This window comes from Pantherophis guttatus, chromosome 3 (genome assembly GCF_059756535.1).
Source record: "Pantherophis guttatus breed Tessera chromosome 3, ASM5975653v1, whole genome shotgun sequence".
In the NCBI taxonomy this organism is placed as follows: domain Eukaryota; kingdom Metazoa; phylum Chordata; class Lepidosauria; order Squamata; family Colubridae; genus Pantherophis; species Pantherophis guttatus.
Genome location: NC_142065.1, coordinates 73,282,343 through 73,300,245, shown reverse-complemented (window position 1 = coordinate 73,300,245; position 17,903 = coordinate 73,282,343). Strand labels below are relative to the sequence as shown.

The window sequence follows — 17,903 nt, the reverse complement described above, 5'->3', positions numbered from 1 at the left end:
TTCTCCACAACTAGACCACTTCCTTATCTCTAAATGCATATACTGTGATAAAAATCAAAATTGCCCAAAAGTAATGGAAGAGAACCATGGCAAAACCATAAGATTGGAGGCAGAAGAGAGTGAAGATAAGGGCACAAGATCAGCTGGCTGCCGTATGAATGCTGAAAATATCCCTTTATCACCAGCAATCAAGAAAACCAAGAAACCCAAGCAGGTTAGTTTTTACACACCTGAACTGGCAACCATAAAAAGGGCAAATGGGACAACTAGTGATTTAAGCGGAAAAGGATTTCCTCAGAATAAACAATGGCATGAGCAGACTCAAGGAAACCAATCTCCTACTTGGGCACAATTGCTTAGTGATTCAGAAGCAAAAATTAAAGAAAGGCATCCATCTTCTTTCCTTCTCGTGGATCCTCGTAGGGAAAAAGAGAATGAACCGATTCAAAGGTATAAAATAAACACGAAAAGCCCAAATTCATTAACTGTGCAATTAAATTTACATCTTTTCAGGAAAGGAAAAATCCAGCCGAAGGAACTTCACCATCAAAAAAGCTTAGAGCAACCTTTACGCTGTCAACCCATGAGACTGCTACCTACTTCCCAGATGGAAGAGAAAAAGAGGAAAAGAAAAAAGAATCCAGAACATTCAACTCAAGAGAGGTCAGAAAAGGGCAAAAATGGTATTTCTAACAAAGCAGCGGTTGAGGAAGTGCCTGAAGAAAATGGCAAGGATGCAGAAATACCCACTTCTGCTTCTTTTCACAATATGCCTGCCTTGAATATTATCAAGGCTTCCTCATCAACCAAGCATTTAAAACCTCCAAGTGCTTCACCTACATTCTCAGTAAATAAAACTTCAAGAAGGACTGTTCCCATTATCTCCCCTTCATCTGGCCACTCACCAAATATTGCACCAAATGTAACAAATAATATACCTACATTATTGCATTCTAAAAAGCTTAAGAGGGGCACTTCAGATGCTGAAGTCTTGTCCTTTCATCAGAATTCTCTGCAAAAGGAATCAAAAGAAAAACACCATTGCCTTTCTTCAGCTCCTTTTAGGCAAGGAGATGGCCTTGACTTTCAGAAACCCAGCAATGGAGATTATATGCACTCTCAGCAAATAATGGAAAATAAAATGCATAGTGTGGGTATAGATCACTTCAGAGACCAACCTTTAAAAGGGCAGAATAGAAATTTCATCAGGAAAGATGAACTGGAAGGGCAGGAAAAGGTTAGTGAATCTGAATCTGTGCAAGAAAATCTATCCAGTACGGAGTCTCAAAATGTAATGGAAATATTGAACACATACCAGATTATTTCAAAAAAGGAAACAGATAGACTCCTACCACCATTTCACTTGAGTAGCACGTTGCTTGATTGTCAAGCCCTGAAAGAAGAACTACAAATTAACAACCGAGAGGAAGATGAAACCTTAACACAGCAACTGAGACCAGATTTTAAAACAGAAAGCAACAGTGAGTTGATTCCAAATATACCATTGGACTCACCAGGTCTGAAAGAAGAAGCAGCACAATCTGGGGATGAATGGGACAATAACAAATCCAATGCACTGCATAAAAATATTGTCAAGATGGCCATTATCACTAATACATTCAGCATCCCGAGTTCTTCTGAAAATGGAAGCCTATATCTAAATAGAAACATGGATCCTCAAAAGAATCATAATGTGCATATGGATAATGACCACAATTTGCAAAAAAATCTGGATAATCCATTTGATGAAGACAGCACAAAACATAAAGAAGGTAAAACGCCACTAGCTACACATCAAGAGCCTCCTTTGTTAGCAGAGTTTAAAGACGTCAATTATGAGCAACGAACTGAGACATCTTCACTTTCCTGCAATATAAATAAAGCAGAAATCTCAGTTCCCATGCCTACACCGTCTCCCACATCTATTGATTATAAAGAAGAATTTCCTTTGCAAATGGAACAAAGCAAAGCAAACCTTTCATAACACTTGCATTCTTCCTTAGTCCTCTTCAAAGACAAAACCACCTTTCAGTATGAAAATCCACGCTTACTGGATCGGAAATTTCAAATGTTAGTGCAATATTTTATGGAAAACAAAGAGCTGGTAAAAGTCAGACCAGAATTGAAAATGAAGTGATGTGCAGTAAGTTTTAGAACTGTGGCCATAAATTAGGGGTGATAAGACACAAAATATTTATTTTTAAATGTTCAAATCATCAGATAATATATGAAAATATCAGATTATATAGGACTGACAGAGGTAATTTGAATGTTAACTGATCTTTATTTAAAGTAGAATGCTGAAATCTAATGCAGGTCTAGTCCAACTCATGCAAAAATGGGAGAGCTATTCGGATTTGGGAATTCAAATTCTCTGCTTTCTTCAAGGAAACATTGTTGTTGGAGAGTTTAGATTGTTTCTAAATGCTATACCTGAAAAAGATGTTAGAAATGCTTTTCCCCCCCCTCACTGAGCCACCCACAGATTCACAGCAAAAATCTGCAAAAGAATCTGTTAAGAAGACAGTTATATGTCCTGTTTTGGGATACTATATTTCTCCATCAAAATTTCAAACATTAAAAAATACTCTGCAAAATGAAGGAAGTGACATGGTTCCTCTTAATAATATATGTGATTTTATGTACACTATACAATAATGAAAACCTCTGTATTGAAGTTGGCTGTTTTCTCTCCTTTGAAAAAAAGTCATCATCAGTTAACTCAGGTATCTGCATAATTTAGAGGCTCGTTGCACTGTTTTCTTTGTTGTTCTATTTTTTTTTTCAAACTCAGTTGTGATTGTATTGTTTGGTAACAGAACACACAATGTTATGTTGAACCATTTAAGAAAGCAGCAAAGAGGTAAGTCTTCAGGGAGAAAAAAGTATCATGAAATGCTTAGAACATTTTCACTATGAATCTCAGGGTACTGCTACAATTTTGAAAGCATTTAACAGTGGTTCCAGAGAATGGGAAGACTTGGCCAGTAGCAACCTCCAACCTTCTGTGACAGAATAGGGGAGAAAAGGAAGCCTATCTGCTACTTTGAAGATAGACTGGTTGGTCAGTACCATGAGGAAGTGGAATAAGTATAAGAATAAGGGAAGTTGTATCTTCTCCAGTTATATAGAATGGCGGTAGGAAGAAAGTGAATAGTTTCTTAACTTGCCTTCCACTGTGGATTTGAAAGGTTAGCAATGCTTCTGAAACCAGTTTAGCTGAGATTAGGAAGGTAGAGATGATTGAGCCTGTGTCTTCAGGACACATCAGAGACATCCCTTCATTAAGGACAAACAACATTTGGAGCAATGAAAACTAGAGCTGTTTATAATTTCAGGAACAGCATACACTACTATGCACAATACAGAGAGACCTGTACATTTCAAAATCTCATGCACCGCACATCCCTCTATGCCATAGATATATTTCTCCCTTGCACCTGAACACAGTTCTTGTTCATCTCCCATTCCATTATTCAAAATAAATACATCCTCAGTTCAATCCAACAGGCTCTTCTATTGGGAAGATTTTTTTAAAAAATCCTCTTTATTTTCCAGCCAGCAGAATCATTCTGCGAGGGAATCTAATGCACCCTTAGCTGTTCCAGTTTTAAATTAGACATTTCCATCTTTCTTGAGACAAGAGTTGGTACGCATAAAATCTATGTCACCTCATGCATAATCTCATGATGACAATGAAATTGAGATCTGCTATCTGCTGAACTTGTATTGGCAGACTGAAGCTCTCCTCCCCTCTCCTCCAGTCACTCACCACTGCTCTTCATGGCTTTTTTTGGCTGGGGCTGAAGGAGAAATTGGACACCTTGTTTATGTGAATGGAGCAGCCCAGGTACACTTCACAAGGCATAATTCAGGCAATACCAAGATTTCTGATATATACTACACACATTGGTATTCTGGAAGATCATGAGGTCTAATATTCAACATGTTGTTCAGTAGACAAGTAAGCCATAAGTAAAGGGAGGGGAGGATAATGGTGGTGATGGGGCACTACTAATCAACTTAAAGGGGGAAAGAAATGTATTTCATGTATCGCTGGTTCTTAAGCCCAAATTAATGCATTAAAGATGTTATGCTGCTGCTTCTACAAAGTTTTTTGTTTTGTTTCTCTTTCTATTGTTCGATTATTATTACTTTAAGAGGGAAGCACTACCATTTTGTCCACCCTATTGCAATTTTGCATATAGTATGGATTATTTGTAGATGCTGCTATCTGCAAATACTCATTATCAGAATTTATCTAGTTTAAGGATATTTGGGAGTTGGGAGCAGACTGAGAAGTGCTCCTTCCCAGGCTCCTCTTCTAGCCCAAGTGACAGGAAGGCCACCAAACCGGGGGTGGGTTCTACTTACCTTTACTACCAGTTCGCAGCAGGGCTGCGCGCATGTGCTCGCTTTGCTCACGCGCACTTTTCTGCGCATGCACAAAAGTGTTTTGATGATGTCAGGGTCAGTGGGCGGAGCCTCCCACCAGTTTTACTACCAGTTCTATAGAACTGGTGCAAACCAGGGGCAACCCACCACTGCACCAAACCTCCCAACTTTGGCACCAATCCCAGTAAATCTCTATGCAAAAATATCTCAGGATAGGTGGGATAAAACAGGAGGGTGGCTTGAGCTGGAGCTGGAAGGAGTCCATTCAATGCACTTTGAGAGTTTTTCATGTTTCCTCTTGCATTATTCCTCTGTCCGCTGACCAGTCAGCTGGGCTTTTTGGAACAGAGATCTATTGGCCTTCTAGAAGAGAAGTAGACCCATATTCAGAAGTGAGAAGTCACCAGACAGAGCATTTGGTGATCAGGTCATTTGACAAGTAGCTGAAGCCTCCAGTCTCTGCCCACACTTGCCCAAGTCTGCCCATCACATTTTAAGGAAACAAGGTTGCAGTTATTTTTTTCCCCTGCCAGCTGACATTAGATGGGATGGGAATATAAGCACTGCCCTTAAATTGTCATGCAGTAAATTAATTTTTTTAAATTTAGTTTTTAGAATTTTTTTTTGTCCTGCTTTCTTTACTTTGTAAATACTTCAAGATGGCAAAGATACCCAATTTTCCCTCCTTCTCCTATTTTCCCCACAACAACAAGCCTGCTCTGGCTTTCATGCCTAAGGTAGAATTAGAATTCATAGTCTCCCGATTTCTAGCCTGGTGCCTTAACCCCTAGTTTATTTATTTATTTATTTATTTATTTAATTTGTATACCGCCCTACTCCCGAAGGACTCAGGGCGGTGAACAGCCAAGCAATAAGATACATAAATACAAAAATTTAAAAAACCAGTTAAAATCGAATTAAATCATTTTTTGGCCCAGACAAATTAAAACACCCCAATAATTTAAGAACAGATTTAAAATTTATGTATTAAAAGAGGGAGGAGATTAGGCCAAGCCTGCTTGATGGAATAAAAGAGTCTTCACAGCGCGGCGGAAGGTGCGCAGATCCGGGATCCTCCGTATCTCTGGGGGGAGCTCAAACTGGTTTGTTGTTAGGGCAGGACAGATTACAGCTTGGCCCTTGTGGCTCTGCAAATTTTGTTAGCATATTTTTCTGCTGACTCAAGGGTTTGAAAAATGTACATGAACATGGCTGAGAGAAAAGGATCCTAAGATTCAAATTTGGTTTGTGGAGTATATTAAAATGCAAACTGAAGCAGCAAAGTATCTTGGACTAGTTCTGTTGCCTGTGGCCCAAAGAGAACACTTTCCTAGATGTGATGACTGACTTCTCCTGGATAGTTTATCATTTCTATTATTAAAATTATTATAAAGGGAGCGTGAAAATGCAAGATGGAGGAAACAGAACAGAATATGCCTCATTATGTAGTGTTTTGTAGAGAAACTGTAAAAAAATTAACCAGTAGATGGAGCTATCTATTCTTGTCCCTTATAATCTGAAAATATTTAACCAAAGTATTGAAATAATCAATTTCTGACAATCGAAGGCTTTAAACTAATTTAAGGTTTTGAGAAATAAATATTATACTATCACTTTAACAACATTGGATCAATCTCTTGAGCAACACCAGATATAACCTGGGTTTATCCTTCCTCCCTCCCTCCCCCTGAGATGAAGCAATTGGAAGGATATGACTATAGTATTTCCAGAATATAAAGAAAAGAAAAGAAAATTGGAAAATTTCCTTAATCTTCCTGATTTCCTGCTAAACCATTCAAGCCTCTAAACCAGGGGTGTCAAACTCGCGTCATCACGGCATTGTCACATGATGTATTGGGATGTTTTCCCGCTTCGCTAAACCGGGCATGGGTGTGGCCAACTCATGATGCATCTGGCCCGCAGGCCTCGAGTTTGACAGCCATGCTCTAAACTGCCTTCTTTGAAGGGTGGGAGGGTTAGGAGGTATGAAGAATGGTGACTTCCTATGCATTTTATACACAGAGATGCAGAAATTGAGCTATGAAGCTTTTTCTTATATCATACAAAGAAAACTTCAGTTAGTTGAAAGGCAGCTTTTGAAGTCATAGAAGGAGAAAGGCTCCAAAATAACAACAAGTTCCTATTGTCTTTCTCAGTAAACATTATCAGTATGCATTTTTGAATTTTTTAAAAAAATCTCTGTTTTTTCTTTAAGATTTTAGTTCTCTTTAAAAGTTGGGATTTCCTTGAGTTACCAGCTACTTCCTTCTTGTATAATGAAGCTGATTTTACTGTAAAAAGATCAACCCTTGGTGAATTTGCTATTTGTATTCAGACATCAGTTCTGAAATAGAATGCTTAACTTATTGTTTTAACCAATTAAAAATGTATGTAACTTTGTAACATGTTATATATTCCTTTATTAATGTCTTAAAGGAAATGAGGCAATTTCCAGCTATCTTTCTCAGTTTTTAATTCCTGAAAGCTTTTTCTTCACACCATGTTATTCAGAGTGAGGTTGGATGGCAGCCAGAGGCTATTACAGACCAGTGGAGTAGCAGTATATTCTATTTTATGTAGGAAAAAACGCCAATTAACTTCTATCAGCATATGGAAAAATCTGTTGCAGATTATAGCCCTATATTTTTTTCTTCCATTCAATTGTGTCTGATTCTCAAAGTCTGCCTGGACAAGTCTCTGAAGTTACATTGGGAAGGTTTTTCAGAAGTGTTTTGCCATCGCCTCCTTCCTAGGACAGAAGTCACCCAGCTGGCTTTATGCCTAAGGCAGGACTAAAACTCAGTCCTCAGTTTTTTCTCCTCATGCCTTAATAGCAATAGTACTTAAGACTTATATACCATTTCATGGTGCTTTACAGCCCTCTTTAAGCGGTTTACAGCATCAGCATGTTGCCCCCAACAATCTGGGTCCTCATTTTACTGGCCTCGGAAGAATGGAAGGCTGAGTCAATCTTGAGCCTGGTGAGATTCGAATTGCCAAACTGTGCAGTGATAGTGAAGCTATGACACATGTGTCAAAGGTGACTCATCATGATGTTTTGGGTGACCAACCAGTATTTACCAATACCCAACAACAGCTATTTTTGAAAGCACATCCTGTTCTTATTCAATTTTTGGAGGCTGTGGAGCAGTGATGGATTTCAAAAACTTTTACTACTGGTTCTGTGGGTGTGACTTGGTGGGCGTGACATGTCTTGGTGGGCCTGGCAGGGGAAGGATATTGTAAAATCTCCATTCCCACCCCACTCCAAGAGAAGGCTACTGTAAAATCTCCATTCCCTCCCCACTCCAGGGGAAGGTTACTGCAAAATCCCCATTTCTTCCCAATCAGCTGGGACTCGGGAGGCAGAGAATAGATGGGGCGGGGCAAGTCGGGAGGCAGAGAATAGATGAGGGCGGTTCTCAGAACTACTCAAAATTTCCGCTACTGGTTCTCCAGAACTGGTGAGAACCTGCTGAAACCCACCTCTGCTGTGGAGGCCATGTGAGAATGGGATATGCTCTCCTGTGGCTGAGAAGCTTCAGAAGTTGCACAAGAGGTCCGTGCTCTTATGTGGCCTCCTTAGCCTCCAAAAATTGCATGAGAACAGGACATGCTTTCACAAGGCTGCAGAGGCCATTCAAGGAGCATTCTCTGAAACTGATTTCAGAATGAAGACCTTGTATGAGTTGGAGCAGCCATAGGTAGGTTGCAGGGCCTGTCAACAGAGAGAGGACAGTGCCTGAAAGTAAGGGGTGTGCAGCAGTGGTGGGATTCAAAAATTTTTACTACCAGTTCTGTGGGCATGGCTTGGTGGGCGTGGCTTGGTGGGCGCGGCAGGGGAAGGATACTGTAAAATCTCCATTCCCTCCCCACTCCAGGGGAAGGTTACTGCAAAATCCCCATTTCCTCCCAATCAGCTGGGATTCTGGAGGCAGAGAATAGATGGAGGTGGGGCCAGTCAGAGGTGATATTTACCAGTTCTCCAAACTATTCAAAATTTCTGCTACCAGTTCTCCAGAACTGGTCAGAACTTGCTGAATACCACCTCCAGTGTGCAGCAATTGTGCCATTCCCCAAGGCTTGCGTTCCTTGGGGAATGGTGAGGGTTGGCCTTTTTGAATTTGAGGCTCAGTCTGCTACTGATTATCATTCTTCAGGGTGGCCTAGAGAGAGAAAATTGTTTCTCTGTTGTTGGGGAGTGGGGGAATGAAGGGTGGGTGGGGGGGTGCCCACACCAGCAGACTCAAGTTAGGCATTTTTCAAATTTTTGAGTCATTATTGTCTTAGCCACTACACCAAGCTGGCTCTCCAACTTCAATCAAAATTTTGAAAAATCTTCTGCTGAAGATTATAGCCTCACATCATACAATATGGTTAACACAAAGGTTGAGCGCAAGAGAAGTAACGAGGCAGACTCATTTAGTACATAGATGAGAGACTATTAGGAAATTGTCACTGCATTAACACTATTCACTATTCTTCTTCTTAGCTTTTCTCCTTGCTAACAATCCTTGCTTCCACTACATCTAATAACCACTTTATACATTTCCTTTTGTTTAAATTTCTCACCTTGATTTTTGAAGGAACTCATTCATTCTATCCAACCATTATTTTCTCCCTCTCCCTGCCTCTCAACACATTTGTTCTATCATATATTTGTTTTGCTATTCAAACCTTATTCATTCACTCTGTGTGATCGAACCACTCCAGATGCTTCTTTTTTCCTAGTCACTCACTTCTGCATTCAATTCATATTCATTCAGCATCTATAATCCATGCTTGACTCCATCACTCCTTGTCGTACCAGATTTCTAAGTATTCCACTGCATTTCTTACATTTTTCTTGATGTAGGGAAGAATAACGGCGTTCTTCCAATTATCAGGTGCAGATTCAGTCTTCGCACACAAATTAAGCAAGATGCACAGCAATTGCACAAGCAAACCATATACATATTTTTAACATTTCTCAATTTATGTACTGTATACCTCCAAGCCTTAGCATTTTTCAATAGTCTCATAACATTTATGATTTTATTTCCATCCATTTTTTTTCTTAGTCATTTATGGTATAGAGTTTATTTCAATTGCATTATTTGACAATCTCTCTGATTCCCATGCGAACCTTTACAGTCTCCAATCCCCCCATGCCAGTTTCATGTCAAAACAGTTCGTTACTTTTATTTTTAATCCATTCTGTCAAAGGATCCTTATTCAGACTATTCTCCTAGTTTGAAAATATATTTTATTTCTATTAAAATTGCTCTGTAATTTCTCTGTTCTTTTAATCCTAACTGGCATTTGCTCTTTTTCTCTGTGGCCATTTTCTCTTTCTCTCTCTAACATTCTACAATATCTTTCTATCATTCTCATTTTTATATCATTTTGTACCATTCTCACTTTTGTAATTTAGTACCACTTTATAATGCCTTGGTAAGGCCACACTTGGAATATTGTATCCAGTTTTGGTCACCATCATATTAACAAGATGTTGAGTTTTTAGAAAGAGTGCAGAGAAGAGAACTCTTCTCTTAAGGTGATTAAGGAACGGGAGGCTAAAACATGAAAAATGGTTGCAGGAATTAGGAATGTCTAGTTTTATGACAAGGGCTAAGGGTGACATGATAACAATGTTCCAATAATTATGGAGCTGCCACAAAGAAGAGGGGATCAACCTATTCCTCAAAGCAGCTGAAGGCAGAACAAGAAGCAATGGATGGGAATTAATCAAGGAGAGAGCCAACCAAGAAACAAGGAGAAATTTTGTGACAGAACAATTAATCAGTGGAACAGCTTGCCTTCAGAAGTTGTTCGTGTTCCATCACTGGAGGTTTTTAAGAGATTGGACAACCATGTGTCTGAAATGGAATATGGTCTCCTGCTTGAGATTAGAAAAACTCCAAGACTCTTCCAACTCTGTTATTCTGTTATTTTGTATTGATTTTATATTATTTATTACTTCATTCATTCATTAGCACATGTTCTTTCAATATTTTTTTTTTACATTTCAATTTTTAAACTTCCTTACACCATGATCATCACCAGACAGACCAATAGACATTTACTTCTACCACCGATCACGACTTTGATCAACTGAGACTTCCACACAATAGTTTAAAAACTATTTTAATAAGATAGAGAAGGTTGTCAGCACTTCAATGCCACATGCAGCACTTCCTGTTAGCAGTAAGGCAAATGATGACAACTTGACTTATTTTGGATATTATGTCACCAGAACCACTAAAACCCAGTTTAACTCCTAACATGCTCATACTGTTTTAATTTAGGATCTAGAGAATATATCACAAGATAAGATACTGCTGCCTGCGTCCCAGCAAATAGGAAGTACATGTAGAGTATTGGACCACCCTGAAATACAAGCAATAGGTTCGTTGATCTGCCATTTCTCCTCCAGAGAGAAACTATGGGCAATGTTGCTTGAGAAGACATGGAGGGAACCTACTTACCTCAGGACATGCATTCCAGCCCCTCATTAACAAAGAAGAGATAGGCTTGGGAATTGAATAGCCGATTGGAGGTCTGATCTGATGATAGGCCATATCAGCTGCTGCAGCGGCTGTAAATAAGAACACGATGAGGCTGAATTATTGATCATCCCCAAAAGCAGACTCAGGATACGAAGCCAACATTTAAAGGTTAGTGAACTGAAATTATTTTAGCCTTCCAAAGGCTTAACATACCTAGGCAGTCTATTTTGTGCTGAAAAACAAAACTGTTCTATTTTAAAGTAACCTTATTTCAGATTCCATGCCTCAGAGAAGGAAATCACATAGGCTGGCCAATCCAGTGAATAGGTCAGTGATGGCTAACCTTTTTGCCATCGCGTGCCAAAAGCGGGGGGAAGCACAGGGGAGTTGCGCGCGCATGCGCCCACATCCATAATTCTATGCGCCCCACCCCCGCACATGTGTGCGTGACCCCCCCCCGCGCTTCCTTCGCTTTTGGCATGTGATGCCACGGCGGGCCTGGTAGGTCCGTTTCTTCGCCCTCCCCAGGCTCCAGAGCCTTTCTAGGAGCCTGGGGAGGGCAAAAATGGCCTTCCCCACTTCCCTGGAGGCCCTCCGGAGGCCGGAAATGGCCTGTTTGCCAACTTCTGGTGGGCCCAGAAGGCCCAAAAATCAGCTGGCCAGTGCGGGCATGTGTGCCAGAGCTGAGCTCATGTGCCAACCGATATGGCTATGCGTGCTAACTGTGGCACACGTGCCATAGGTTCGCCATCGCGGGAATAGTCATCAAATCTGTTTTCATCATTCTTACTGCCATAAAGTTTTTCCCATTGAGGAAAGCTCCTGGCTACCTAGTTTTAGTTTTAGTTGTTTTAGTTTTAGTTTTAGTGTTTTAGTTTTAGTTTTAGTTCAGGGTCTACCTCTGTAATATGGAAAAGGAGAATTATCATAGAGTATGATATGGAATGGTCTGTTTCCCTTTCATTAGCAATGTTCCTTTTTTTACAATTCTTAATATTTCAGAATAAAAGTCTTTTCTAAGATAGGATCACAAATCAAATTAATTAGGAGATAAGAGAATGACATGATGAAATAATGCTCTGATCATATTCATAGAATGGTTTTCTATCCTGGGATATTTATTCTAATGATTCGTGACTTTTATGATGTAATCTTTGCTCATTCAGGAATAAATGGCATTATACGATTTCAGTGGGACTTACTCCCTTGAAATAATTAGAGATGATCCCTAACAATTTTTGTATCGGATCTCCAACTGTATCTTCAATCAGTCAACACAATGCATCTTCAAGAAAAACAAAGAAAGCCCAGTGCCTTTTGCAAAAAAAAAAAAACCTTTGGGACAACCATGACCTGGATGACTGGGAATCTCCATAGATATTCAACACAATAGAGTTCTGAATATAAATGCTATAACACTACAGTATTAAAATTGTTTGTAATCTGATTATTGTCATATGAAGACTAATACAATTGGATGCTATATGATTTACATTTACTGTAGATGGATCAACTTGTGTATGTTTAGAAATCTACATATTTTTTTTTTCATATGATACTCAAAGGGTAAGGATGTATAAAGTGTCATGCATGCAGGCCATACTCCCAAACCTTTCCTGGGGTGAATTTTAAAGATGTGACTTAATGTAAATAACTTAAACAAAGCTTTTTATGAATCCTGTAATGTGTATAGTAACCAGTACAATTGTCAAGTTTTACCATTTAAAAAAAAATCCAGTCTCTTTACTGTTAAAATTAAGTAGGTTGTCATCTTTTCTTAAAAATAATACAAAAATGGGAGAGGTGTAAAATGTAGGTAGTTCCAGCTAATATACGATTTATATTCTAATTGAGAAGCCAAAGGAGATACCATTATACTATGTCTTTTTCTTTCACCAATCCTCCATTATATAAATGCATTTCTGCTGTAATATTTTCCATTTACTTGGTTTGTGCCATATTTAATGTGGGAGAACTGCCATCTGCCTCCATGTTATGATAGAGGTATAGGCTGTAGTTTAGTCTCTGGTAGTTTCTTAATTAATCATAGTGAATTGCAACAAGTCAGCCTTAATGGGTAGATTTGCAACTCCCTAGAAAATAAATTTCAGAATTACCTTCTTGGGTTGAATAAAGACACTGAACATTAACTGGTGAACAAATCCAAGCAGCAAATTTGCCTCCTGAAGCTAAACTCCACCTTCAACTTCAATTGTAATCTATATTTATTAATCTTCATATCCCTGTTCCTCTCACTAATACCCCAGTGGCTTTTCCTAAGCAACCACTGCAGACAATATAGCAAAATGAGACAAAGATCTCCATATCTGCATAGCCAGAGCTATGCTTCTATGGACTTAACTCAGTATGACCTCTTATTCCCATGTAGTAAAAGGAAGCTACTACAACAGCCCTAAGTGGTATATTCATTCAGATTTACATTCCTCTTCACAAAGATCTTTTGCTCACAGCTTAATTGATAAACACCGTAATTTAATTGTTTGGCAGTTATGCTTTACATAATGAATTGTTACCTTCTTATTTCTATTATGCTTGTATTATAAAACCTAAGCAGTTTTTCAGCACGCTGACAATCTTTCATTCTTTGTAAGATGCTTGCCTTCCACCTTTCTATATTATCTTTCTGTATTATTTAGCCTTATTTTAAAATTCATCATAGATTAATAGTCAGGCAATTGCCTTGCTTTTCCAAAGAGTGTTAAAAGACTGGGGTCAAAAAAATGTTCAGTAGGCAGTGTTTGTGTTTTGTTATCTCTTTCTTTCTTCCTAACAAAGAGGAAAACACAATTCTTCCTTGCCTTGCTTCTAGAAATCTTTGTAAAGGATGTGACCCTAGAGGAGAATATGGAATAACTTGCAAGCTTTTAACAACTGGAATTATACCTCTTAGAAAAAGAGAGTTCCAAAGAAGACAGCCAAATGGAAATAAAGAGCTGAAGGGAAAATTATGTATTAATGGCCACATGAAATAAAAGTTCTTTTTCTGAGTGTTATCCACTTGATTTTTACTATTTACAGAGTTTGACTTAGTCAGCGGTCATTCTGACCTTGGCACAGTAATGCATGTATCTCAAAATATCCTTGGCTGGGACAAAGACCTAATGTCTACTTTCTTTTCTTAATCTGAATGCTTTGTTTCCTGCACTCTCCATTTAGTATGACTAGATTATTCCTAGGGAGTTGTGAAACCCATTGAAGCAATTGTTCCAATGCAGTGAATTGAGCTAATAGGACTGAATCAGCCATTATAAATATAGAGGTTTATTCTGACCACAGTTCCATCATAATGACTGAAGAGTCACTGGACAGTTAGATGGGTGGCTTATAAATCTAATAAACAAATACTTTATAAATAAGATGGCATTGAGGGATCTTCCTTTCCTCATTGAAATATTTGACAGTGCATATCATATCAATTTGGTGACACTATTCAAATATCCATTCTATGACAGGAACCCCAAATAACTTGATAACTTAATGAAATTAGCTGGGTTCACATGCATCACTAAGGCAGAGAAATGCCAATCTAATGCATTTGAACAGCAGGATCAATTCTAACTAGTGTCAACATTATTTAGGTCTTCTGTACCTTGATTATGTTTCACACAACATATGTAACTGAATTAATCCATTTTCTGGGTTCATCACATGCTAAACCATAGACTAACATGGCTAGGGTTGGGGTTAGGATTAGTCTATGGTTTAGCATATTGTGAACCCAGAAAATGGATGCGGGTTAAATATGTTGTGTGAAACCAGACAACATGTTTGGATATATGTTAGATCAAAATGGGGAAGAAAGAATTTTATTTATATTTTGTGGCAGAATCTGACTGACAATATGTACTAACTTAATTTCAAGAAACACGCAAACCTAGTAGCATGGAGAATTAATAAAATCTTGTGAAATTCAAAAAGGGGCAAGGCAAGAATGACCTTTATCTTCGCTTTTGTTTATTCCAGCTCTTGAAGTTTTGATTAGAGATATAAGGAAGGATGAGAGAATTGCTGGAATGAAGAGTGAAAGGGAAGAAAATATGCTGATAGTATGGTGATGATTCTGAAAGAATTCCCTGAATAGAGATATTAATGGAAAAATTAAAAGATTTTGGTGTGTTAGCTGGTTTTAAAATTAATAATCAAAAGATAAAAATGTTAACGAGAGAGAGAGAGAGGGGGGGAGGGAGGGAGGGAGGGAGAGGGGAGAGAGAGAGAGAGAGAAGCAAATGGAAGACCAAATATAATGGATGGAAAAAAACTAGTTTTAGGTTTGGAAAAAAGGAAAAAAGGATTTGATTATTAGAAATGCTAAAATATGAAAAGAAAGCATCATGATGTATCTTTAGAGAGGATAAAATATAAATGCTATATAGAAAATTGGAAAAATTGGAAATAACTGTTTAATATTTTTTTCTTTCTTGTCTTCTTTTTTTCTTGTTTATTACTTTTCGTTTACTTTTATATTCACTTTTCTTTAAATTCATACTGTTTTTATTCTGTTAACATTTTCTTCAATAAAAATTCATTTAAAAGAGTGAACTTAGTTGCAAAGCTACTTCAATGGCCCTCCATACTCTACATCAAAACCTCATTCCTCTACTTGAATAGATTTAACAAATTAATGCCAGCAAAACCCATCAATTGAAAGATATAATTTGTTTTGCTGAAAAAGGAAAAGAGAAGGAGAAAAAAAAATAAAGAATGGACTAAGGAAACAATAATAATTCCATAAAAGTCAAAAGAAATGTAAATCTGGACTTAATAAGCTCTCAGAAGGAAGGGTAATAAAGGAATCTTCTTCAGTTCTCACCAACAAAATATAAGAACAGAACTTCAATAAATATGTAGCTTTAAATGCATTGGAGGAATAATGATGCTGAAAAACTCAGCAATGGAGAAATGGAATGGAGAGTTTTTGTACAAGACAAGTGAAGCTAATTAGTGAGAAACAACAGATACATGTTAAAACAGGAAGATTCAGGAAATCCTTCAGACGGCAAGCTCCTTAGTGTTTAGAAGACTGTTAACACTGTGAAAGCATTTGGCTCTTAACAGCAATAAGGAGAAACCTGAAAAAAATCAGTAGGGAGAGGTGGGTCTATAACAATTTGCCATGGCCAACTCACCGTGGGCAACTCACTGCAGGGCAACTCGCTGTGGGACAAGAGTTACACTAATATATATATATTTAATTATATATTATATATTTAATATATAATAGTGGAATAGAATCATTAAAGAAAAGAACTGTGAATGGCAAAAATTAAAATTAATTTATTTTAAATAATTAAATAGAATTGTTAAATTGTCCCGCAGCAAGTTGGCTGTGGCGAGTTGTCTTGCAGCGAGTTGTCCATGGTGAGTTGGCTGCAGTAAGTTGACTGTGGCATGTTGATCGTGGCGAGTTTGCCACAGCAAAGTTGTGGCAAGTTGTCCCATTCTGAGAAGAGGCAGCTGGGAAGAAAGAAAGAGAATACACTGTTGTTTTCCACAGAGATGGACCGTTTTCTGCCCCATCCTTCTTTGTTATACTTCTTGAAAAGTATAATTCATAGAATCTATCTACAGTATAGATCTTCTGTGTTACTATAGTAAACTGACTTCTTCAGAAACCTCTTCGGTTTAAGTTGTATTTGGTAGCAGCAGCCAGAATTTGGATCCAAATGAAGTTAGTGAAATGTGCATGGTTTCCTTTCATCTCTCCACCAAATCCATAGGAGATCACTGATCATCCTCCTTCCACCCCCAAATCTTGAAAAGAAAGTTCAAATATCTTCTTAAATTGGCAAATGTTATGCATCCAGATACAGATCCTGAGCTGAAGAGTCAGCTAGAAGACTTCCAGCGTCCCCTTGAAACTGCACAACTCTAAAATGCAATAATTGACACTGGATTAATTCATTTAATTCACGGTTTTAGCTATGAAAGTTCCCCAACACATGCGCCTGGCTGTGATGTGGGTACTTTTTTGCTTCTGCTTTCTGGTATTTTTTCATCAACATATTATTATCTTTTAGGCACCAATCCCTGTAGTAAAAGAATATTAAAATTCTAGTAAGCCTGAACAGTTTGGAGGAAGTACCTAAGGGCTAAATATTATTATCAGCTATTCAGTTGCCTATATGTTTCTTTAAAAAAAAATGAGGTCCTGATTTCAATGAAAACTGTGGCTTGATTGCAATACCTTGCCTCTACAATTTTTATGTAAAAACTGAAACCTCATAATATTAAACAGAACAAATCAATAGGCAAGCATTCCTCTAAAACCAAGTTGAAATTATTCACATGCAGGGCATTGCTTTATCGTGCAACAAGCTTGATGTTAAACTGGCTCAGAGTCTTACCTGGCTTCAGGTGAGCAAATGGGATTTCTCCTGTTAACAGTTCCCAGAGACACAAGGCATAGCTGAAAACATCAGCTTTTATGGTGTACCGTGTGCACTGTGTGAATACTTCAGGGGCCATCCAGCGCAGATTCTATATATCAAGACAACATCAATAATGCAATAACCGTATGTTAGATTTCTTCACAAAAAAGCCCCTCTCTTCTCTGTTTTATTTCTGTTTGTTTTCTGGCACTAAGTTAACAAAATAATTCTATGAATGAAAGGATTCATCATAGTGATTGGGTTGTTTCCATATTAACATGCAGCCAAGGCATTATAGATTGCATTTTGAGATTCATGGCCTGCAAAACACCAAAACAATTTTCATTGTGCATGTTTCCACTCTGAAATACAATTTTACTGAAGACTGTCTGAAATCAGCTTTTTGCAATATGTCTGGATACAGAGGAGCAACATATGTCTGTGACAAATATAGTGCACCAATAAGCACTGAATTTACAAATGATTGGATTCTATGGTCTCTCTTCTTGTATGTGCAGCTTACTAAAGGTTTACCGCCAGTTTCAGGTTTCTTTGTCCCTTTTCAGGCCTTGGAAATGGTGACTGTGCTTCTGAGCAGCTTAGTACACTGAATGAGCCTCTGGTTTGATTC

At 38.1% G+C, this 17,903-nt stretch overlaps 1 protein-coding gene and 1 pseudogene across 2 annotated transcripts in view; one reads left to right on the top strand and one right to left on the bottom strand.

Annotated features, from left to right (window-relative positions):
- The window catches only part of LOC117677329 (serine/threonine-protein kinase TNNI3K), a 238,156-nt gene that overhangs the window by 51,236 nt on the left and 169,017 nt on the right, over nucleotides 1–17,903 (bottom strand). For both annotated transcript variants that reach the window (XM_087889820.1, XM_060689981.2), the window contains 2 exons: nucleotides 17,249–17,381; nucleotides 10,863–10,972 (listed from right to left, as the gene is read on the bottom strand). In XM_087889820.1, coding sequence (XP_087745946.1) covers nucleotides 10,863–10,972; nucleotides 17,249–17,381 — 243 coding nt within the window. The remainder of the gene's footprint in view (nucleotides 1–10,862; nucleotides 10,973–17,248; nucleotides 17,382–17,903) is intronic.
- Nucleotides 29–2,137, top strand: LOC148114632 (uncharacterized; annotated as a pseudogene).